At 36.8% G+C, this 25,387-nt stretch overlaps 1 protein-coding gene across 1 annotated transcript in view; it reads left to right on the top strand.

Moving 5' to 3' along the window:
• The window catches only part of RBM46 (RNA binding motif protein 46), a 55,924-nt gene extending 52,293 nt beyond the window's left edge, over positions 1-3,631 (top strand). Inside the window, exon 5 of the mRNA XM_003927954.4 lies at positions 2,693-3,631. Coding sequence (XP_003928003.1) covers positions 2,693-2,892 — 200 coding nt within the window. The 3' untranslated portion in view covers positions 2,893-3,631. The remainder of the gene's footprint in view (positions 1-2,692) is intronic.
• Positions 3,632-25,387: the final 21,756 nt, after the last annotated feature.

The following is a 25,387-nucleotide window of genomic DNA, read 5'->3' as shown; positions in this document are numbered from 1 at the left end:
AGTGGGATTGAAGAGATAAGGATGTTCATTGGGAAGAAAAACCAGGGGTGGGCAAGTAAGTATATGCTAGGAATTTTAACTCATTTATTAATTTATTTTCCAAAAATACCTGAGGATATCTGCTTTTTATTTCCTATGATATGAAAATTATATGTTATAATAAATCTGAGGAAAACATTGTACTTTTAGGTTCATCCCACTGATTAAGCATTTTCAGCTTACATTTCATTCATTGAAGTTTGGTTTGTATTGTATTTTCTGACCAGCTAGATGTCTTTCTGAATATATTTAGATTCTTAGTGATTTTAGTAATAAAATTTATTTTCGAAATGCTTGTAAAATTTTACAAACTTCTGAAGCCTTTTGTTTCGTAATCTTTGTAGTATTTGAGGGATTTTTTTTCTTTAGATTTATCCTACATGAATAAAGTCATAGTCAACTTTTAATTTTGTGTTTAATCGCCTTAAAAATATGCAGTACTCAATTGATCAGTGTATATCTTTAAGGGCTTATGTTGAAGGTTTACAGTGGGCACTATCAGGAATGCAGATAAGCTAAGCAATTTGCTAGTAGCCAACTGCTTGGCCAGCCACTTTCTGAAATTTTTCCCTGAAAATACCTTCTGTGTCCATATTTCATGAATAGGCTGCATTACCTGAAGATACCTTCAGCATCAACATTTCATGAATAGGCTGCATTACCTGTTGAGTGGATGTAAACTCAAAACAAAAAGTGATTTCTCTTTGAAAACTACATTTCCCTGTTTGCAGTAACCTGCTCTTCTAAATTGTATTGTTGATTACCACAGTGTTAAAATTGGAAGAGCTAGGTGTATTATAGATAAATGGGTAATAAGGAATTGACTACATTTGCATAATAATTTTCAGAAGGAAATAATCCAGGCTTTTTTATAAAGCAGTTATTTGGGAATACATGAGACCCACTAATGTTACTGTTTATACTCGGTACCAAACCCTTCGGGTGAAGTGGATTCTTTAAAAAAAGAAAAAAAAAAAAAAGCACCAGGCATCGTGGCTCATGCCTGTAATCCCAGCACTTTGGGAGGCCAAGGTGGGTGGTTCACCTGAGGTCAGGAGTTGGAGACCAGCCTGGCCAACATGATGAAACCCCGTCTCTACTAAAAATACAAAAATTAACCAGGTATGATGGTGGGTTCCTGTAATCCCAGCTACTTGGGAGGCTGAAAAAAAGAGAATCTTTTGAACCCAGGAGACAGAGGTTGCAGTGAGCTGAGACCGCACCATTGCACTCTAACCTAGGCAACAAGAGTGGAACACTGTCTCCAAATCAATAAAGAAAGAAAAATAAAGAAAAAGAAAATTGTCTAGTATGTAGAGTCATCCTACCTTGGATATTAGAAAAGTAAATGGTATCAAAGTAATTTCTCATTCTTTTTCAAAATACTGAAAATATTGGGAACTAGTTACTTTAAATCTATTTGTGTCTTCCTGGAACAAATTGCTTTGTTGATCTTATGGTACTATTCATAAAAATAAAAAGGTTATAAAATTATTCTAATTAGAGTTTTATAATGCTGGAAATTCAACCTATATTTAACTGATTTTCCTTTTTCCTTTTTTTTTTTTTTTTCCTGAACTAGGTCCTTTCTGATGTTGCTTGAGCTTACTCTCCTGCAGTTGATCTCATTCCTGTTGGCTAAACATTAAGTCCCATGACAACATTAAGTTAATGCACCTATGGTTTAGGCATCATTTATAGTATCAGGACAGTATTATAGAAAAAATACCTTACCTGTACATTAGATGACCTAATTTCTTTTCTTCCATTCCTAGAAACACCATAATGTTTCTGATTAATGATTTTATTGTCACACCCTTGGCTTATTTTGCACTAAAGAGCATAGTTGAGTTTTTGGAAGGTACAGGATTTAAAAATTTGGTCTGTAATATACATGCATATAAATATTGCAGTTAATGAAGCAGGATATTATTGGTGCATAAGATGAATGTTTATTGTGGAACAGCAGTATTTCAAGTATAATTATTTTTTAATTGGTTTAATTTTGGATATTTTTCTGTACTATAAGTTGATAATGGTTTTTTGAAGTTCATTTAATAAGGATGATTCATTTTACTGTTTTATCATACCAGTAGGACTTTTAATGTTAAATCAGTATGTTGAGTTAGATAAATGTTTGTAATAGTATTTAAATAATGAAATATTGGCCAGCTACTTTATACCAAATGTTTTTGCAGTCCAGGGGTGCATGTTTCTTCTGGTTTGTTGCTTAATACAGCTTAAAAAAAAAAAAAAAAGCAAATATGAATTCACTGTTTTTTTATCTTTTCTTCATGGGCTACCCCTTAGAACCAAATTTAAAAGAAGCTTCTTTGTAGACCAAGAGAAATCAGAGGTTCTCTTTTTTTATAATCAAAACCCCAAGAAACAGTAGATATCCAATAATTTATTCTGGTAAGATCTCTGAAATATTGTGTCAGTAAAGGAAAGTTAATGCTGACTGACAAAACTATCAGGATTTGCAGTGCAGTGAATGCTGAAATAATCTTTAACCAGCAATATTGTATCATCAAGATTTCCAATGTTAGAACATTATGTTAAAATGTGATTATTGTTTTAATGCTTTGTCTCTTTGAATTAAATTTATGTCCATAAAGATGTGCAGCATAATTGTTCATGTATTTATTTACAGACTACAATTTCCGTCGCAGCTCAATAAATAGTCTTTCCCCTGTTAGTGCTACCCTCTCTTCTGGGACTCCCAGCGTGCCTCTTTATACTTCAAGGCCTTATTCTTATCCAAGCTATCCCTTGTCAGCAACAATATCACTTGCTAATGGCAGCCATGTTGGACAACGACTATATGTCTCCAATCAGGCCTCATTCTTCTGAAGAAAATATTGTAAACATTAGTATGAAAATTTGTGTAAATTTGTAGTATGAAAACTTGCAAATTAAAATAGTTTCATTTTAGAATCGGGTTTGCACATTTGGTTTTAAAAATACATTTATTCAAAAGTACCTAAACAGCTATAATTCAGAAAAACATGGAGTTGTAGAATATATAAAAATGCAAAGTTTAAAAAGTTAGTGGTTTCTTGATAAAAGTACAGCAAACTACTATTGTTTTTAAACTTTTGGGATTTTCTTCTAATTCCTAAGTGGGCAATAGAACCTAGTCATTTTAAGTTAATTTTTTGCATAATTTTGCTAAATAGCATTTCACAAATATTAAAGCACTTGAAGACAGTGGTTATAGTAGATTCGATTACCAAGGATCACTATCTGTATTGGAGATTAGAACAATTATATGACCAAAGCATCTAACCATTATGTAGAAAGAAATGATGAGACTAAAAGATTAAGATACAAATTTTGTGCAGTATTAAAGAAAAAGCAGTCTACCATTGTGGTCCTTGAAAATAACTGTAGATATTTTCGTTGTTAGGCACAAATTATAATTTTGCTGTTAATGTATTTAAGGATTTTATAGTTAAACTTTATTTGTGTTTTTCATATTCTTTGTATTGTTGTGTTAATAACAAGTGTTATGGGTTTTTAATGTTGAAATCATGTGTTAATTTTTGTACTTGAATTCAATTTTTTTGACATTAAATATATGATGCTTCTAATAATTGTGTTTTCTTTTTATTAGAATGACAAAAACTTTAGCTTTCACAATCACTTTGAGCTTTTCTTGAGAACAGTTTCACTTACTTGTTATACAGTAATAGGCTCAGTGCCTTCCTGAGACTCAAGTGAAGGATGATGAAGAAAGAAAATTTTTTTATATATCCAAAGGAATGTAAATCATTCTGCTTTAAAGACATATGCACACATATGTAATTGCAGCACTGTTTGCAATAGCAGATACATGAGACCAACCCAAATGCCCATCAATGAAAGACTGGATAAAGAAAATGTGTTACGTATACACTATGGAATATTGTGAAGCCATAAAAGTGAATGAAATCATGTCCTTTGCAGGGACATGGATGAAGCTGGAAGCCACCATCTTCATCAAACTAACACAGGAACAGGAAACCACCACATGTTCTGGCTCATAAGTGGGAGCTGAACATTTAGAACACATGGACACAGAGGGAAACACACATCAGGGCCTTTGAGGGTTGGTGGGTGAGGAGAGGAAACTTAGTGGACAGGTCAGTAAGTGCAGCAAACCACTATGGCACACGTATACCTATGTAACAAACCTGCACGTTTTGCAAATGTGTCCCATTTGATTTTTTTGGAAGAAATGATTGTTTTGTAAAACTAACAATTATTTTCAGGGATTAATAGAAATACATCGCTAATAAACCCACTGAAGTTTCCTCCTTTCACTTTGAATAATTAATGAGTTCAAGTCATTTTGAATTAAATATTTTAGTATATATTTGTAAGGATTTCTAATGATAAGTTTTATAATATCTGAGACGACTCAGCAAAGCTTTGTTAATCAACTAATTGTGGAGCTGTATGGGGCATAGGATTTGTAAACAGAATTTGAAATAGTTGCAAATATTTTCTCTGTCAGCCTGAGTTTCAAGCAGAAGTTATGGAAATTAATGTCAGTTTTTTTCAACCTTTAAATAATAGTCCATATAAATAATGCAATACTTACCTTCCAGTTTACTGCTTTAGATTTTCTAATTTAAATGGGCATAGGCACTGTGCTTAAATATTTTTCTCCTTACTCAACTGTTTGAATTGCATAGATTTTGCTGTTAATTGCCAGACACATGGCTGACAGGTGTGTACCACTCAGCAAGCATACAGTTAGTGTTTTTTGTTGATGACTGTGGTAATAACCTTGGAATACAGAGGTTACTCAAGACTCCCAAGGAAGAAGAAAAAGAAGACACACTTGTTTTTCATAGAAATATTTGAAATAGCCCATCACAATAATTGCAAGTTTCCACATAGCTTTTTCACTTTCAAGAAAAGCAATTGAGCTTACCCACCACGCTCTGCATTTGAAGATGCATGCTGATTTGAGGAGAAGTATATAAGCTTTGTTAGTCAAATCTCATGCCATTAAGAAACAGCCCTTTGAACTTGGACACAGTTTTTAATGTTAGCCATTTTCACTTCTGTAAAGTGGTAATACACATTCCTTTTAATGTTAACAGTAAAACGCCTGGCAAATGGAAGACATTCAGATGGTGTGTGTGATATAACACGGGTATAGGTATATGAAGAGCATAGTACTTTGTAGTTTTTCATCCCTACTCCCTTTAATTGAAAATACAGAAATCAGTACATTCACATGAAACAGTATCCCTTTCTGTGTTGTTCTGGATGAGCAGGTAATCTTTATATGGCATAAAATTTTGAGTTGTGAACATAGCTACTAATTATTTTGCTGCTTTAATTCTTAACAGAATACACTGTATAAGGCATTTGCTCTAAATGAGGGCTTCCTTGGATGATCACAAGCTATTTATAAGTCTTAGCCATATGATAGATCTCATTAGTCAGGGAAACAGTTCTAAAGACAGGCTTTATCAGATTTTGTGTGCAACATCGTGCAAAGAACCATGGCTGAAATGTGGAAGTTTATGACCTATTACGATGGAGGTAGGACCTGTCTTGCTTAAAGTCCCCTGTAAGCAGAAAGATTAGAAGGTATGCAGAAAGTTTAATTAACCCTATCGTTCTTCCCTAGTTTATGATTTTAAGGAGAGAAAGACTTCTTTATGACTTAACATGTAGAAAGCGTAATAGAAAAAATTGCTAAATTCAATTTAAAAAAAGTCTGGCAAGGAAGTAACAAACGTCAAACGATAAATGAACAATACTTGAATATTGTTTTACAAAGGGCTGATCTCTTAATGTTTCTAGATATCAGAAAAAGTAACCACCCATGAAAAAAAGTGGATGAAATGTTTGAATAGGCAGATGACAAATGGCCCTCAAACATTAAAATGATGGCTTATGTCATGCTAAATGCAGATGAAAAGTTCAGATTGGCAGAAATTCAGTTTGATAAACTTTTGGCAAGCCTTTAAAGAAACAAGTGTTCTCTCATTGGGATTAAAAAGTGATATTCATATAGGAAGCAACTCGACAGCTGTTGTCCAAAATTACAAACCTTTTGATCCAGTATTTCTGGGATATACTTGGATGTGTGTATGTAAAAGTGATATATGTATAAAGCTATCCATCATTAGAGGACTGGTTAAGAATAAATTTATCAGTACATACTAAGAAGCCATACAAAAGAGAATTACTCTTTATTCCTGATAGAGGAAGAGAATGTTAAGTGAAAAAGCACAAGGGTTATTTAGGAATGTGTGCATAATACAGTGTTCTCTGTTTTGGTAAAGAGGAAAAGAACATTTGTATGTGCTTATATTTGCATACAGATTTCTGGAAGGATATGCAAAAAGCAATTATGAGAGAAGTACATAAGATCACACTGTGACGTCTCTTATTTTCAGACAGTGTAATGAATAATTTAAGTAAAAAGACACATAATTGTTCTCAGAAACAAAACGAAGAGCTAGCTCTAGTGAACAATAATCTGAACAAACACATTAGGAAAAGCTGCACTGGATCTCTACTGACTGACCAGAAGTTAGTGGATTTCAAGTAGAAACCCAGAGCAAAAACTTTCAGATAATAAACAGCACTACAAACAGCTATGAACTTCACTCCTTTTGAGTCAGTGAGTCCAATATATTTGAAATGTCTTTCACTAGCTATGATGTCTGGATATGAAGCATGTTCAGACTGGCAGGAAAATCACAGTGAAGGCCTCTAGGGTTTGATGCAAAGCTATGTTGTCTTAGGCAAAGAATTAGTCTGCTTTTGAGATATAACTATTAGCCAGTTATTAGGCCTTAATATTATGGGATACCAAGTACATTGAGTTGCCCATATGAATTGGGCTTTATTTGATCACCAAATTTATCAAGTTGAGCATGTCCAACAGCACTGCTACAAAGTGGAAATAGTATGTGGTGACAGTCTAGAGACTTCTTTCTGCCACACTACTGTCTTTTAGTGTGTTATATCATGGAATGTACCTAAGATGAGTTGGCTGAGGAAGAAAACTTTGGAGCCTAGTATCCTAAGGATAATGGAAGTCACCAAAATCTCTTTATACATCCTGTACAAACTATATAGAAAAATAACAAAACACAAATGAAACCACACATGACTGATGCGTTCAGCAACCAGAGAACACTACAACTTTCAAATTGCCTGTTAATAAAAATAAATATATATGGACATCAAATTCCAGCAATTACGTTTTTAGCTCTTGCCATAAGCCTTTGGAAAAGAAGGGGTGTTTTCAGGGGCTGGAAAACGACGCACGAGAAAGGAGAGCAGAGGGCTTGAGGGTGAGCTAACAATGTCCATCCCAGGTGTGAAAATACTGTAAGAATACTCTGGTATATAAAAGTATTGACTAATGGAGAATGACTTAAAATCACGTAGACTTGAGATGGCAGTTTTGGAAAAGCATTACTTCTGGGAGAAAAGAGTTGAACTGGGCGGTGCTCTTTTGTTCTGGGTGATGAAAGGGAAAAAAGCAAAGGGGAAGTTCAGACTCCTGCAAGACAAATAAGGACCAAAAAAGCATGGGTGAAATCAACAAGATGGCAAAATAGGAATCCCTAGACCTTTCTTCCCTCACGGAAATATGAATTTAGTAATACATGCACCAAATTGAACCCCAACAAAAAGATTTGTGGCACTATCACCAGAACCCCTACCTTCAGCGTGATGTGGCTTAATTGGGAGGAAATTCACAGCTCCTGTTTTCTCTCTGGAGAGGGAAAGGAGTAGAATGTAGGTCCAATATTTTGACTTTCAGTGAGATGTACCAGAGGGGCCAGTATTTATCATACTTGAATGCAAACACTGACAGGACTATGACCTACCCTGTGGTGGCAGGGGGTGGTCTCTGAAAGCAAAGTACACCAAAGTCTGTGGTACCACAGAACTAGGTGGAGCTTCAGCACTAAGGTTTATTATAGCACCAGAGTTGCCACAATACTGCAGACAGACATCAGGGTAGAAACTGACAAACTTCTTCAATTAGGAGATTACACTCACAAGACCAGAGAGGGCACATTTTCAGGAAAGACTTGAGATATCTTCAAAAGTTATAGCTGGACTAAGTGAAGAAAGTTTTTATTGTATGAACCTAGATCATAAAATGTGGGAGAAGTGGCTGATTCTTCAAGTGGCAAAATCTCAATAAAAAATAAGACATACAAAGAAACATGACACATTTAAATGAATAAATATCCAGAAACCAACCCTCCATACATGTAGAAATATTAATTACTAAAGAAGTAAAAATTGCCATTATAAGAATGTTCATTATAAGGATGTTCATTTAGACAACTAAATGAAATCAGGAAAAGTACACAAACAAAATGAAAATATCAACAAAGAGAAAGTATGAAGAACCAAACAAATTGTGGGACTGAAAAAATACAATAACTGATTGAAAAATTAACTAGAAGGAATCAACAACTGCTTAACCAAGCACAAGAAACCATCAGCAAATTTTCAAGGCAGGACTTTTGATATTACCAAAGTGAAAAAGCAAAAAGAAAAAAAAATGACAGGATAAAAGTGAAATGGTAGAAACATATATTTCATGCAATTAAAAATAGAGAAAGAGTAGGGATGGCCATACTTACATCAGAAAATGTAGACTTTAAGACAAAAACTATCACAAGAGGCAAAGAAAATAATATATATGCATCTTACATTAGATCTGTCAAATATATGAGGAAAATACAGAACTTAAGAGAGAAATAGGAACACAACAGTTTTTGGATACTTCAATACCCCACTTTCAGTTGTAGACAAAACACACAGAAAAGCAACAAGGAAACAGAAAAGTTGAACACCAATTGGAGTAGACCAATTGGAACTAAAAGATATATACAGAACAGTTTGCCCAGCAACAGTACAATGCATATTCTCAAATGCAGATGGAGCATTCTTCAATATAGACTAATGTTTGGCCATAAAAAAAGTCAACAGATTTAAGAATATTGAAATTATGCAAAGTGTCCTCTCCTACCACAACAGAATGAAACCAGCAATCAATAGCAGAAGGAAAACATGAACATTCACAAATACATGGATATGAAACAATATACTCTTAAGCAACCAATGGACCAAAGAAGAAATCACAAAATTTAGAAAGTGTCTGGAGCCAAACCAAAACAAATTATACCAAAAGTTATGGAATGCAGCAAAATTAGTACCAAAAGGGAACTCTTTAGTGATAAATACTTATATTAAAAAAAAATCTCAAATCAACAATTTAACCTTACCCCTCAGGAATTAGAAAAATAAAACTAAATAAAACCCAAGGTTAGCAAAAGGAAGAAAATAAAGACTAAAGTAGAAATAATAGAGAATAGAAAGAGAAAAAAAAATTAGTTAAACCAAGAGTTAGTTTTTGGAGAGATCAAGAAAATTTACAAACCCTTAGCTAGACTAAGAAAAAAAGAGGAATCAATTAGCTAAAATTAGAAATAAAAAAGGGAAAACTACAATCGATGTCACGTAAATAAAATTAATTTTGAAAGAGTAAGTACTATGAACAATTGTACACCAGCAAATTGGCTAAACTAGAAGAAATGGATAATTTTTAGAAACAAAATCTACCAAGAGTGAGTCATGAATAAATTAAAAATCTGAACAGACTTATAGTAAGGAGAATGAGGCAGGCAGCAATCAAAAACCTCTCAAAAAGAAAAGTTGAGGACCAGACAGCTTTACTGAAGGATTCTATTAAACATTTAAAGAAAAATTAGGGCTGGGCATGGTAGCTCATGTCTGTAATTCCAGAACATTTGGAGTTTGAGGAGGGAGGATCACTTCAGCCCAGGAGTTTGAGAGCAGCCTGAGCAATACGGTGAGACCTTTATCTCTACAAAACAAAACAAAAAACAAAATTAAATATTAGCCAGGTGTGGTGGCACCTGTGCCTGTGGTTCTAGCTACTTAGGGGGCTGATATGGGAGGATTGCTTGAGCTTGATAGATTGAGGCTACAGTGAGCTATGATCATGCCATTGAACTCCAACCTGGGTGACAGAATGAGACATTGCCTTTAAAAAGTTGTAAAGAAAAATTAACAGTAATCCTCAGATTCTTTGGAAGAATTAAAGAGGCGGGAATTTCCAACTAATTTTATGAGGCCAAAATTACCCTTGTACCAAAACTATCAAAAGACATCAAGGAAACTATGGAACAATATCCTTGATGAACACTGATGCAAAAATTCTAAACAAAATACTAGCAAACTGAATTCAACAGCATGTTAAAAAAAAGGATCATACACCATGACCAAGAAGGAATTATATATGGAATGCAAGGATGGATTATTTGACAAAATTCATCATCTTTTCATGAAAAAAGACAACAAACTAGGAATACAGGAAACTACCTCAACATAAAAACTACATATGAAAAGTCCATAACTAACATCACTCTCAACAATGAAAGTCTGAAAGCTTTTTGTCTAAGTTCAGGAACAAAGCAAGGACGTCCACTCTCACAGCAACTATTTAACATGGTTCTGGAAGTTGTAGTCAGAACAATTAAGCAAGAAAAAAAATTTAAAAGGCATCAAAATTAGAAAGACAAAATACAATTAACTCTTTTGGCAGATTACATGATTTTATATCTAGAAAACTCTAAAGATTTCACAAAAAATCGGTGACAATATAGTAAAGTTGCAAAATACAAAATCAACACAAAATCAAGGTTTTCATAAACTAACAATGACAAATCTGAAAAACAATTTAAGAAAATAATTTTATCTGCCAAAACATTGAATAGAATACAATGCTTAGTAATAAACTTAAAGAGGTGAAAGACTTGTACACTGAAAACTACGAAACATTGCTAAAAGAAATCAATGAAAGTACAAATGGAAAAACATCCCATGCTTGTAGATTGGAAGACTTAATATTGTTTTTTTTTGTTGTTATTGTTTTTCTTGTTGTTTTTGAGACAGAGTCTTAGTCTTTTGCCCAGGCTGGAGTGCAGTGGCATGATCTCGGCTTACTGCACCCTCTGCCTTCTTGGTTCAAGCAGTTCTCCTGCCTCAGCCTCTGGAGTAGCTGGGATTACAGGCACGTGCCAATATGCCTGGCTAATTTTTGTATTTTTAGTAGGGATGGGGTTTCACCATGTTGGCCAGGCTGGTCTTGAATTTCTGACTTTGTTATCTGCCCGCCTCGGCCTCCTCAAGTGCTGAGGTTACAGGTGTGAGTCACCGTGCCCAGCCAAGACCTAATATTGTTAAAATGGCCATACCGCACAAAGTGGTTTAAGAGATTCATTGCAATCTCTGTCAGAATCGCAACGACATTTTTTTTACATGAATAGAAGAAAAATTCTAAAATTCATACAGAATCCAAGGAGACTCCAAATAGCCAAACAATCTTTAAAAAGAACAAATTAGGGGCTTCACGCTTCCTGATTTCCAAACATAGCACAAACCAACAGCAATTTAGATGGTGTAGTAGTGGCATAAAGATAGCTGTTTAGTTCAATAGAACAGAATATAGAATCTGGAAATAAACTCTTGCATGTATGGTCAAACTGATTTCCACAAAAAATTAGGAGACTACACAATGGGAAAGAACAGTCTTTTCAACAAATAGTGTTGAGAAAACTGGATATCCACATGCAAAAGAATGATGAAGTTGGATCTTTACACTGTATACAAAATTAAGATGAATTAAAGACCTAGATGTAAACGTTATAGCTATAAAACTATCAGAAAACCTAGGAGAAAAGCTTCAGGACCTTGGATTTGGCAATAACTGCTTGGACATGATACAAAAACACAGGCAACAAAATAAAAAGAGACAAATGAGACTACATCAAATTGTAAAATGTTAGCATGTCAAAGGAAACAACAGAGTGAAAGACAACCCATGGAATGACAGAATAACTGCAAATCAGATATCTTTTTTAAAAATTTTGTGGGTACATAGTAGGTATTTATGTGATACATGAGATGTTTTGATGCAGGCATGCAATATGCAATTATCACATCATGAAGAATGGGGTATCCATCCCCTCAAGCATTTATCCATAGTGTTACAAACAGTCCAATTACACTTCTATTTTAAAATGCACAATTAAGCTATTATTGACAATAATCATGCTGTTGTGCTATCAAATAGTAGGTCTTATTTATTCTTTCTATTCTGTGTAGCCATTAGCCATTGCAAATCATATATCTGATAAAGATTTAACATCCAGGATATATAAGGAACTTCTACAACTCTACAAACACACAAAACACAGTTATAAAATGGGCAAAGGACTTGAATATACATTTCTCCAAGGATGATATGCAAATGGCCAATGAGCACATGAAAAGATGCTCAACACTAATAATTAGGAAAATGCAAATCAAAACAAAAATGAGATATCACTACACAGTCACCAGGCTGGCTGCTATCAAAAGTACAGAAAAATAACAAGTGCATTGATGATGATGCAGAAGTTGGAACCATGGTGCACTATGGGTGGGGATGTAAAATAGTGCAGCCATTACAGAAAACAGTATGATGTTTCCTCAAAGAAATAAAAGTAGAATTACTATATGCTCCAGCAATTCCATTTCTGAGTATATATCCAAAAGAACTCAAACCAGCATGGTGAAGAGATATTTGCAAACTTATGTTCATTGCAGCATTGTTCACAATTATCAAGAAGTGAAAGCAAGCAAAAATAAGAACGAGTGAATGGATCAAGAATATGTGTCATATACATACAGTGGAGTACGATGTAGCCTTCGAAAAGAAAGCAATTCTGTCACATGCTACAACATGGATGTCTTTGAGGATATTATGCTAAAAAAATAAGCCAATGACAGGACAAAAAATGTATAATTCTACTCATCTAAAGTATCTAAAACAGTAAAAGTCATAGAAATGGAAAGTAGAAAGATAGTTGCCAAGGTCAGGAAGAGGGGGAATTAGTGTTTAGTGGGTAAAGGATTTCAGTGTTACAAGAGGAAAAAGTTTTAGAAATCTCTTACACAACAATGTTAATATACTTGACACTACTGAACTCTATATTTAAAAATGGTTAAGATGATAAATTTAATGTTATATGGTTTTTACCACAATAAAAAATGAGACATACAACCTCTTTCTGCTGTAAAAAGAAAACCATTGTTAAATCTGCACTTTACTACACTGAGAACAGAGGGAATTCTTGAACTTGGAATTTTATGAATAGCTTAAAACCGCCGATCCTATCTGTGGAATGAATAGACAACAAAAGCAAATCTCTTTATAAAGTCACAAACAGTAATATGAAAACATTTCATCTGTTGAAAATTTCCTCCAAAAGCCAAACATTACATAGGAAAAAAACATTTTCACAACAATCAAAATGGAAATATCTCCTCAAATGAGCATTTGACAATATGGAAACAAACAGGCAAACTAAACATCTTGTGAAAACTCAGAGACGATGTCCTCTGTGGCTTCTTGAAGAATCTACTAGAGGATCAACCAACCTACAGATGACTAGAGAAATTTTAGTAAAAGCAAGGATGGTGAGCATTTAATATATTTACTTGTAGATCCAAGGCTAATAGGTGGGGCTGATGGGAATATAATACATAAATGTCATATGTAGTGACAAACTAAAAATAATGCAACTAAAAATGGGAGAAGAATAAGGAAAAAGAGGAGGTATGATAAGCTCTTACCCTGATAGGTAATAGTTAGCAGTCAGATGGTGCCATTAAAAATTGACAAGCCAGATTGCAAAATGTCACATAACAGAAACTAAAAGCCTTATGAAAGTTATAAGTAAAAAAGTAACCACTAGAGCAAAAGCACAAACCTAAAACATTAAAAGAAAAAAAAAAAGAACAAGAAAAACTCATCACATGGGGAAAAACACAGTAAATATAACATGTAGTGGTTAGATCCTAAAATAATGTGACAGTTGTGAATGGGTATACTTAAAATTGGCTCACAAAACAAGATCCAACTCCATGCTGTATCTAAGAGACACATCTAAACCAAAGTGATCTATAAGGACAATATAAAGGAATTACAAATGTATACCAGTATACCAAAAATAAGAGTAGATATGTATGACTGTATTCATTGCAGCATAATTTGTCATTGCCAAACATAGCACACAACTCAAATGTTCATACATGGAAAATTGGTTGAATAAACTAGCACATCCTCATCACGGAATGTTTGGCAAGTATAAAGAATGAGGGAAAAACCTCTATGAACTAATATGGAGTGGTTTCCAGGATACATTAGGTGCAAAAGCAAAGTAGAAGAGAGTATAATATATGCTATCTTTCATAGATAATGAAAGAAATAGAAAATATATATGTAACTCCTTTTTATTTTAAAAAGAGGTGAGTGGCTTTGGGTTGGAAGGAATTAGAGAAAGTTTGGTGACAAATATCTGTTCTTTTTGTATGGTTTTGAAATATGGAACCATTAAAATGAAAGACCCTAAAATAGAAATAAAAAAGGAATCTGGTTGTATTTCAAAAGGACTTAATCACCCTAAAGGGGTGAGGAGGAAGAGTTACCCCAAGTAAATTTTGAATCCAGTATTTTTTCTATTAGTCCAGACCCTCAGTGACAATAACTAACAAAAAAATTAAGCTATTAGGTTTATTTTACACAATGATGTGCATTAATGATTTTGAATCTATTACTGTGTTGGATAGGAATTAGCAAATTAATAAGTATATTGAAGATGTCAGAATGTGGGGAGGCAGGCTTTTCACTGCTGGACGAAGGTGTTACTCATATGAATGGGGGAAGGCTAGCATGAACCCTTTGGAGTTTGAGTTTATTTAGAAGTATCAGTATGAACTCATATTTTTAATGGAAATCTAGCTATGGTTGTGTAGATGTTTATTCTTTTTAAAAAACATAGGATTTCTCAGTTGTGTCTGCTAAAAGGACGCAGAGACAATGACACTCAAGTAGACATAAGCACACTTGCACTCATATAATGGCTTCTAAATGCCATTCTCAATAAAATAGGCTAGGACTCCTGTTTGATTCTCAGTCTAGAGTGGGGAAAAATGCAAGGTGAGCCTGGGGCATCTTTTATGCTAGAAAGTAATAAGAGTGTTCAAAAATGGAGATATGTTAAAAGTACACTAGAGCTAACTTAAAGGGCCCCTTTTGGCCAATTTGGGGGCATTTTGAGCATAAAGTATAATAATAATGAAGTATAATTTCTTGCATAAAATAAGGATTTGTATATCCATATTGATGTAAATAAAAATAAAAAACAAAGGAGAAAGAAAAACTCTTCCTTACAATAAAATGCCAACCAATGTGGAAGAAATGGTGGATTTGGAAAAATTACCATTTTGTAAGCTAAATAGCAAAATTGAGCAGACAAGAATCACCAGTATGTACTAAAACTAGTTAATAAATGTTTTATGAGTAACAGGATATTTTCATATTGTTAAAGTATTTCCCCACAAATTATTATTAATTACAAAGAGAAGATAATATTACCAGATTCATTTGTTTTCTTACGATGAAGTATCTATCTAGTTTCACCCTTTTCTTCCCTGAAATTTAGTATCTGTTGGGAAAAACTTGGTTTGTCTTATTTTTATTTATTTGTTTATTTTTGAGGCAAGGTCTCACTCTGTTGCTTAAACTGGAGTGCAGTGGTACAATGTTGGCTCACTACAACCTCCACCTCCTGGGTTCGAGCAACTCTTGTGCCTCAGCCGCTTGAGGAGTTGTAATTACAGATGTGTGCCATCATGCCCAGCTAAGTTTTGTACTTTTTGGAGGGATGCAGGGGATCCTCACAATGTTTCCCAGGCCAGTTTTGAACTGGCCTCAAGTGATCCACCTGCCTCAGCCTCCCAAAGTTCTGGGATTACAGATGTGAGCTACCACATCTGGCCTCATCTACTTTTTGTATATAAGGGAACTTTGATGATGGACAGTGTTCATATGTTTTACTTCATATGTGATTTCTTAGTTCCTTTGTGAACCAGTGATTCATATCCACTCCTGAATTTATGTCCACAAGCATCTAGCCCCAGTTCCTGCTTAGCTAAGACATGGTGTTACATTAGGTTAGAGAGAATTATACCCGTGACTAGTTTACGAAACTTGCCATTAGACCAAAAAATACTTCTAGTAGGTAAAACACAAATGAAAGTCACAGTTGCTTCATTATTTCAAGAATGCAGCGGGCCTTTGATGATTGGAAAGGATATCATTTGTGCTAATGACCCAGGATGAAAATTGTTTACATTCAATTCAATAAGAATTGATTAAACACATCCTATGTGCTGGATTCTAGAAAGAAGCATATAAATATGATTCCCAACCTCAAAGAAATCAAAGTACTGGAGAGGAGATAAACATATAAACAAGTAATATATAACATGGTGATATGGCTTGGCTGTGTCTCCACCAAAGTCTTATCTTGAATTCCCATGTGTTGTGGGAGGAACTTGATGGGAAACAATTGAATCATGGGGACAGGTCTTTCCTGTGCTGTTCTTGTGATAATGAATAAGTTGAGATCAGATGGTTTTAAAAATGGGAGTCTCCCTGCACAAGCTCTCTTTGCGTCTGACACCCTGTGATACGTGCCTTTCACCTTCCGCCATGATTGTGAGGCCTCCTCAGCCACATGGAACTGTCTTTTCCAACAATAGGTAATGCTTAAAAACAATATTCGGAGAACATTTGGGAGAGAAATGCAAACGAAATTGCCATCCATTGAAGAACTTTTGACCCTTGAACTGGATGCTTAATCTATCTTATGTCAATTCTACTTGTGTACCAGTTCAATGGTCTTTTACGTTCCACAACACAAGGCTGAAATAGTCCAAGTGATTAATTATCTGGGGTGTCAGCAAATAATTCTGAATAATATGCTATGTGAAGTAGGAAAAGTAGTTTTGTAAACTGAGAATGAGGCGTGATATTTCAGTTAGAAAAAATAAATATGCAGACATGGCATTGTGAGACAGCATAGCACTTACAGAGAATTAGAAGTTTGGAATGAATGAAGGATAAATTGCAGAACTGGAAGAGGGTGAGAATGAGTGAATCAAACCTAAGCCTGGAGAGGAAGGCAGACAGCAGGTCAGGAGGAACTTTGTGAGCTTGCGTTTTGTTCTGTAGTTCATGAGAAACTAGATAACAGCCTTAAACAGAGAAAAGAAGTAATCTTATTTGAATTTCTGAAAGTCACTTTAGTTGTCAAGACAAGTTCTGGAAGACTTGTAGAAGGCAAGTTGGTAATAAGTGAGGTCTTGAGGAAGAGAGCCCAGTGAGGAAGCTTGTTTTAATAATGCAGGTGATAGATGGATAGCCTGAACTAGGACTTGGTAACTGAGGTAGAGAGGAAAGGATGGGTTTGAAAGGTTTGGGAAGGGATTGCCTATAGATGTTTGGGGAGGAGAAAAGAATCAGGGGAAGCTTTAGTTTTCTTACTAGTAGGATCAGGTAGTATTCAGTGTACGATATATTGGCATTGAGTTTTATTTATGCTCTTCTTTATTCTCTCCTGTACTATAAAGTGCAGAAAGGCTAAAAACTGCATTTTCCAGATTGCTTTGCAGCGGCGATTCTGGATTTGATTCAGGTAGAACAAATGAGATGCACTCACAGGACTTCTGGAATTTGTCCTCTTTCTATTGCTGTGCTGGCTGGTGACAGTAGTTAAATATATATGTTTTCAGTAGAAGATGGCAGTTTCTAGTGTCTAGTCATGAGCTTTGTGGGTGTGAGGCAGATGTGGTGGCAGTAGTTGTGGTACCAGCAGCACCAGCAGCTACCCAATTGAATTGCTGCTGGGGTGAGGGTGTGTGATCTTGAAATCCAAATTGTTCAGTGGTGAGCTCCTTATATTTCTGTCTAGCGACTTTTTTAAGCACCCAATTTCCTGTGCTAAGTCTGCTTCTGTGTGAATACCTAGAATGGCTTCTGTTTCTTGTGCTGAAGCTTCACTGACACGGTTGGGAGTCTATCTCTTGCTGTGTTTGTTGTGGGGCAACCATCTCTACTAAGTTGCCGGTTATGTTCATAAGTCATGAGTATCTGAAATTTTAACCTTTGCAGAGAAGTAAGCTAAGACATTGAAACCTATGTAGGTCAATATAGGTGAAATGTCAATTAGATCAGAAAAAAAAGCTTAAAAATTTAGAAAATAAATAACGTGAGATACTTGTCTTGCATTGTATTACATGCTGCTAATAAAGACATACCCAATATTGAGTAGTTTATAAAGAAAAAGGTTTAATTGACTCACAGTTTGCCATGGCTAGGGAGGCTGCACAGTCATGGTGGAAGGCAAATGAGAAGCATTTTATATGGCCACAGGCAACAGAGTGTGTGCAGGGAAACTCCCCTTTATAACACTGTCATATTTTGTGAGACTTATTCATTCCATGAGAATAGCATGGTAATGACTCACATCCATGATTCAATTACATCCCACCAGGTCCCTCCCATGACATGTGGAAATTATGAGAACTACAATTCAAGATAAGATTTAGGTAGGGACACAGCCAAACCATATAATTCCACTCCTTGTCCCTCCCAAATCTCATGTTCTCACATTTCAAAACCAATCATGCCTTCCCAGCAGTTTCCAAAAGTCTTAACTCATTTCAGCCTTAACTCAAAAGTACACAGTGCAAAGTTTTATCTGAGACAAGGCAAGTCCCTTCCATCTATGAGCCCATAAAATTAAAAGTGAGTTAGGTATTTCCTAGTTACAATGGGGGTACAGGCATTGGGTAAACAGAGCTGTTCAAAATAAGAGAAACTGGCCAGAATGAAGGGGCTACAGGTCCCATGCAAGTCCAAAATCCAGGGGGGCAGTAATATCTTAAAGTTCCAAAATGATTCCTTTGACTGCATGTCTCACATCTAGGTCACACTGATGCAAGAGGTGGGTTCCCATAGTCTTAGACCGCTCTGCCCCTATGATTTTGCAGGGTACAGCCTGCCTCCTAACTGCTTTCACAGACTGGTGTTGAGTATCTGTAACTTTTCCAGGTGCATGGTGCAAGTTGTTGATGGATCTTCCATTCTGGGGTCTGGAGGATTGTGGTCCTCTTCTCACACCTCCACTAGGCAGTTCCCAAATGGAGACTCTGTGAGTAGGCTACAACCCCACATTTCCTTTCTGCAGTGCCCTAGCGGAGGTTCTCTATGAGGGCTCTGCCGCTGTAGCACACCTCTGCCTGGACATCCATGCATTGCTATACATCCTCCGAATCTAGGTGGAGAATTCCCAAACTTCAATTTTTGACTTCAGTGTACCCACATGCCCAACACCTCAAGGTGGAGGTTCCCAAACCTCAATTCTTGATATTGGTGCACCCACAGGCCCAACACCATATGTAAGCTTCCAAGGCTTGGGGCTTACACCCTGTGAAAGCGGTGACTTGAGGTCTACATTGGCCCATTTTAGCCATAGCTGGAACACAGAGCACCAAAGTGCAGTCTCAAGACTGCACAAAGCAGCAAGACCCTGGGCGTGGCCCAGGAAATCATTTTTTCCTCCTAGGCCTCCTGACTTGTGTTGGAAGGGGCTGCCATGAAGACCTCTGACATGGCCTGGAGACGTTTTCCTCATTCTCTTAGCAGTTAACATTTGGCTCCTCATTACTCTTGCAAATTTCTGCAGCCAGCTTGAATTTCTTCTCAGAAAATGGGTTTTTCTTTTCTATCGCATAGCCAGGCTGCAATTTTTTTGAACTTGTATGCTCTGCTTCCCTTTTAAACATAAGTTCCAATTCCAAACCATATCTTTTTGAATAGATAAAACTCAATGCTTTCTAACAGTACACAAGTCATCTCTTGAATGCTTTGCTGCTTAGAAATCTCTTCCAGCAGATACCCTAAATCATCTCTCTTAAGTTCAAAGTTCCACAAATTCTTTAGGATAGGGGCAAAATGCCACCAGTCTCTTTGCTAAACCATGGCAAGAGTCACCTCTGCTCCAGTTCCCAACAATTTCCTCATCTCCATCTAAGACCAGCTCAGTTTGGACTTTCTTGTCCATTTCACCATCAGCATTTGGGTCAACACCATTCAACAAGTCTCTAGGAAGTTCCATATTTCCCTACATCTTCCTGTTTTCTTCTGAGCCCTCCAAACCATTTCAACCTCTGCCTGTTACCAAGTTCCAAAGTCACTTTCACATTTTTGGTTATCTTTCCAGCAGCTCCCCACTACCCAGTATCAATTTACTGAATTAGACTGTTCTCATGCTGCTTAAAAAGACATACTGGGGACTGGGTAATTTATAAAGGAAAGAGGTTTAATTGACTCACAGTTCCACGTGGCTGGGGAGGCCTCACAATAATGGCAGAATGTAAAGGAAGAGCAAAGATACATCTTACGTGGCAGCAGGCAAGAGTGTGTGCAGGGATCCCCCCTTTATAAAACCATCAGACCTCATTTATTCACTGTCATGAGAACAGTACAGGAAAGATCTGCCTCCATGATTCAATTACCTCCCACCAAGTTCCTTCCATGACACTTGGGAATTATGGGAGCTACATTTCAAGATGAGATTTGGGTAGGGACACAGCCAAACCGTATTATTATGTATGATCCACCAAAACAAAAACCCCTAGTGGATGAACAAATAAAACGTTAAAAATTAAAAACATAATCATGTGCACTCCACGATGAGAGAATAATCCTGGACATAAGTAAGCCTCACACCATTATAGGAAACAGTCACAAGCTAGCCTACCTTCTCAACCACCTCCTTAGATATTCCTGCCGTGTAACTCTATACAATCAGAGAACCCATTAGCTATTCTAAGGGCAGAACAGAAGAAGGAAATTTCATGCATCATGCTTCTTTTTGTTTGAGGTTTATGGTGAGGAGAAAACAATGAGTATGTCTTCTCCACCTAGATTTGCCAAAATTTATGCAAAAGCATGCACCTTGGTGTCTGCTTTTTCCAAAATGCCTTCTCTCAGAGCCCTGAAAAGAGGTGGGACCAATGCGTTTTTCTTTTCCCTGGCAAGAATAATAAGAGTTCCAGAAGCTGTTAAAACTCATGAAGTTACCTGAGTTTTCCTGCAGGGGGAAACATCCTCCAGTTTATGAGAAACAAAATATATATCAAAATCTACAGCATCAGCATCTGGCTTAGTGAAGATTGTATGTGCTTTTTAAAAATAAAAGTTGTATGTGCTTGATTCCTATTTTAGTTTTCTTTAGTGAAGGATAAGCCTGTGTTCTTTTTTTTTAAAATAAAAAGAGGAACATTAAAAGGATATGTGTTGTTTTAGATAACTCCTAGTTGAGCCATGTATAATACTTATTGAAGGTACAGTTCTTGGATAGCCTGCATCATCTATGAGCATAACTGGCAGCGTAGTACAATTTGTTATTATAATTGTAGAGCTTGTAAGAGCGACTAGAATCAGAGGTAGAGGCTAACAGAATGAATGAGACATTCAGAAAAGAATAGGGTAGGAATTGCCATTCCTTCATGCATTCACTCAATCAAATTTATTGGCTGCCTCTCATGTGTGAGACACTGTGATATATGCTAGGGATAAAAAAGTGAATAATGTTTTTGACTTTGAATTCAAAGTGAAAAGAACTAATGTTTGTCAATAAGCATTGTAAACATTTCTTTGCAATTTGATTTTTACAACTTTATTTTTCAGAAAGATAAATTGACCATGTTATTGTCATCTCACTTTGCCTTTGAGCCTAGAAAGGAGAGGTCACTTTTACTATCTTTATGATATTTTACCTGGTCCTCAACCACTTAATGATAATACCCAGAGGCCTTTGCCAGATCTTCACTTTCTTTTCTGCATCGTTTAATGCCATTTCTTAGAAGGCTTTTCTTGTATGCTATTTGCAAAGGGGCTACACAAGTACCATTTTTATAATCCTCCTTTCGGCCAGGCGCGGTGGCTCACACCTGTAATCCCAGCACTTTGGGAGGCGGAGGCGGGTGGATCACGAGGTTGAGAGACCGAGACCGTCCTGGTCAACATGGTGAAACCCCGTCTCTACTAAAAATACAAAAAATTAGCTGGGCATGGTGGCACGTGCCTGTAATCCCAGCTACTCAGGAGGCTGAGGCAGGAGAATTGCTTGAACCCAGGAGGCGGAGGTTGCAGTGAGCCGAGATTGCGCCATTGCACTCCAGCCTGGGTAACAAGAGCAAAACTCAGTCTCAAAAAAAAAATAATAATAAAATAAAATAAAATAAAATCCTCCTTTCATGTTCTCTAATGTTAACAGTTCAGTGAAGCTGAGTTACAGTGAATTTATGTGAAATGACAAGGATCACTTCTCCCACACCTAAGCATGTTACCAAAGATATTGTTATTATTATTACTACATAGATCTTCATGGGACCGCTAGCTATCTAGTGGGTATCCAAAACTCAATGTATCTATAACTCGACTAAACATGACTCTTACCTCTTAAGTCAATTATTCTTTTTCCAAATGTCCATAAGCATTAAAAGCACCTTCATTCTTCAGGTCTCTGAGGTTTAAAATCCTGATCCTCTTACTTCCATCAGTCACAAAATCTTCCCTTTTCAATTCCAAATGTATTTTGCTTTATTTCCTCCCTGTTTACCTGCTGCTGACACTCCCTAGGGCCTGAACCAATGGCTCAGGTTAGTTCTTGCCTGGACAATTGTAGTAGCTTTCAAATTGAGCTTGATATTGAAGTCTTTTTTTTTTTTTTAAATAAACAAAGTTTATAATTATGTATTGTTGAGTGTATTTTTTTTTTTTTTTTGAGGCGGAGTTTCGCTCTTGTTACCCAGGCTGGAGTGCAATGGTGAGATCTCGGCTCACCGCAACCTCCGCCTCTTGGGTTCAAGCAATTCTCCTGCCTCAGCCTCCTGAGTAGCTGGGATTACAGGTATGCACCACCATGCCCAGCTAATTTTTTTGTATTTTTAGTAGAGACGGGGTTTCACCATGTTGACCAGGATGGTCTTGATCTCTTGACCTCATGATCCACCCGCCTCGGCCTCTCAAAGTGCTGGGATTACAGGCGTGAGCCACCGTGCCCGACCAAGTGTATTTTTTATTGCCTATTTCATTTAAGGCAAGGAAGGGCCCATGTATATACACCACTTAGGATAATATATAAAAGTTTCTCAATAACTGTTAGTTAAATGAAAGCTGGATTGATGAATGCTGCTATAATAAACCTTCCTGGATGGGCACAGTGGCTCATGCCTGCCTCACTTTGGCTAAGGCAGATGGATTGCTTATGCTTGGGAGTTTGAGACCAGCCTAGGCAACATGGCAAAGCTCCATCTTTACCAAAACAAATTAAAAATACAAAAATTAGTTGAGCATGGTGGCACGTGCCTGTGGTCTCAGCTACCTGGGAGGCCGAGGTGATGGGATCACCTAAACCTGTGAGGTTGTGGCTGCAGTGAGCCCAGATTGCACCACTATACTCCAGCCTGGGCAACGGAGTGAGACCTTCCCAACGCCTAGTTCTAATTATATCAACCTTGCCCCAAAGCTTCCACAGCCTACCCAGGTCTAAACTCCTTGTCACTGTCTACCCTACGTCTGTTTTTCCAGTTGTCTTTCACAGGGATCCTTTGTTTAAAATATACTTAAATTAATGAAAACTAGTTAAAATTAAAGTGGGCATCTATTTTGGAAAGTTGCAGATGTATGTATCTCATAGCACATGATATGCAAGAGCATATAATGCAGGCTGGCCTCATGAGGGATTATATCCAGCGGTAAAGAAACCCGTCCAAAGGCAAGGTTTCATCTCTCCTTCACCTAGTATCTCATCTGTGATTTTTTTTTTTCAGTGTCTGCTTCATTCATCACCTTTTCTGTGGACTGGCTTTCATACATTCATTAATAAATTCTTGTAGACTAACACTATGTGCTGGGTAACACTATGTGCTGAGTACTGTTCTACACTGTTTTAGGTATAGGTAAACAGCGTAAGTACCTGCCCTCATGGAGCTTATGATCTAGTTGAAGAGAAACCTAGTTAATAATCACAGAAATATACTCTCAGGGACTTGCTTTGAAGAAAATAGGGATAAGGAAAAGTGAGTGAAGGGTCATCTTATATAGGAGGAAGGGTGACATTCAAGAAGATAATTGAATAAGGAGGTGCTGAGATCCAGTGACGGACAAAGGCAGGAGTCTAAAGGCATAACCATTTTAGCCCAGTGAACGATAATAATGAGGCATCATTCAGTGCCAGAGCTTCCTGTGGTGCTGGCACAGGATGTGAGGCCTGCACAGAAAACATCTCCCTCCGTTCCTTTCCCTCCTTCCCTCCCTTGCATAGGTATTGATCCCAAGGGCACTCCTTAATCAATATTCGAAACACTAACCTCTACCTCTGAGTCTGCTTTCTAGAGTCTACTACCTACTTTTGGTTGGTACCAAGAGTATGCAGAGAAAGTAACTGATGAGATTGAGTTTTGGAGTGAGATCACTCCCTGTTGAGCTGACAACAAAAGTTCCATCTCTCGTCGGTAGAGTATGAATAGCTCCTGGTACCAGCATATGCTACAACTGTTGAAAACTAACACTGTAGGTGAATTGGGATGGCATGCTGGTAAAAAAGGAATATGGTCACTGGTACAATGTGACAGCTATTTGAAAGTAGGGAGAAGGTCAGGCGCGGTGGCTAACGCCTATAATCCCAGCACTTTGGGAGGTGGAGGTGGGGCAAATCACAAGGTCATGAGTTCGAGACCAGCCTGATCAACGTGGTGAAACCTTGTCTCTACTAAAAATACAAAAAAAAAAATAAATAAATTAGCCAGCTGTGGTGACACATACCTGTAATTCCAGCTACTCAAGAGGCTGAGACAGGAGAATCACTTGAACCTAGGAGGCAGAGGTTGCAGTGAGCCAAGATCGCACTACTGCACTCCAGTCTGGTAGCCTGGGTACCGAGTGAGACTTCATCTCAAAAAAAAAAAAAAAGAAGTAGGAAGGAAATAGAAACTTTAAGAACAATGGAATTTGATGGATGCTCTAAAAATTAGGGAAAGCTGAAAGCATTTCATAGGTAATTAATCTAATATGAAAGCCGGATGGCCTATGTATCTTATAAAGAGGCTCCTATCTTTTGAAGAGGGAGATCAGATAAAGCTGTGGACCTGCCCAGGACTTAATTATCAGAGTAGCTCAGCTTCAGGCAGGGTTAAATTAACCTAGGCAGATGGGCTATACAAAGGTTAGAGCCTTCTGGTTGAGACAGAATGGAACCCTGACATACAGACTGGTGATATCTCAGGGTGGATTCCCTCCATCTCCAAATCTTGAGCACCCAGATTCCCCTGAATTATTCCCTCTCCATGGCTGGAGACAATGCAAAGGCCCCTCTCC

The sequence above is a fragment of the Saimiri boliviensis genome, chromosome 3 (assembly GCF_048565385.1).
Source record: "Saimiri boliviensis isolate mSaiBol1 chromosome 3, mSaiBol1.pri, whole genome shotgun sequence".
NCBI lineage: Eukaryota > Metazoa > Chordata > Mammalia > Primates > Cebidae > Saimiri > Saimiri boliviensis.
Note: the sequence above shows the minus strand (reverse complement) of the source record. Positions and strands in the feature narration are given on the sequence as shown.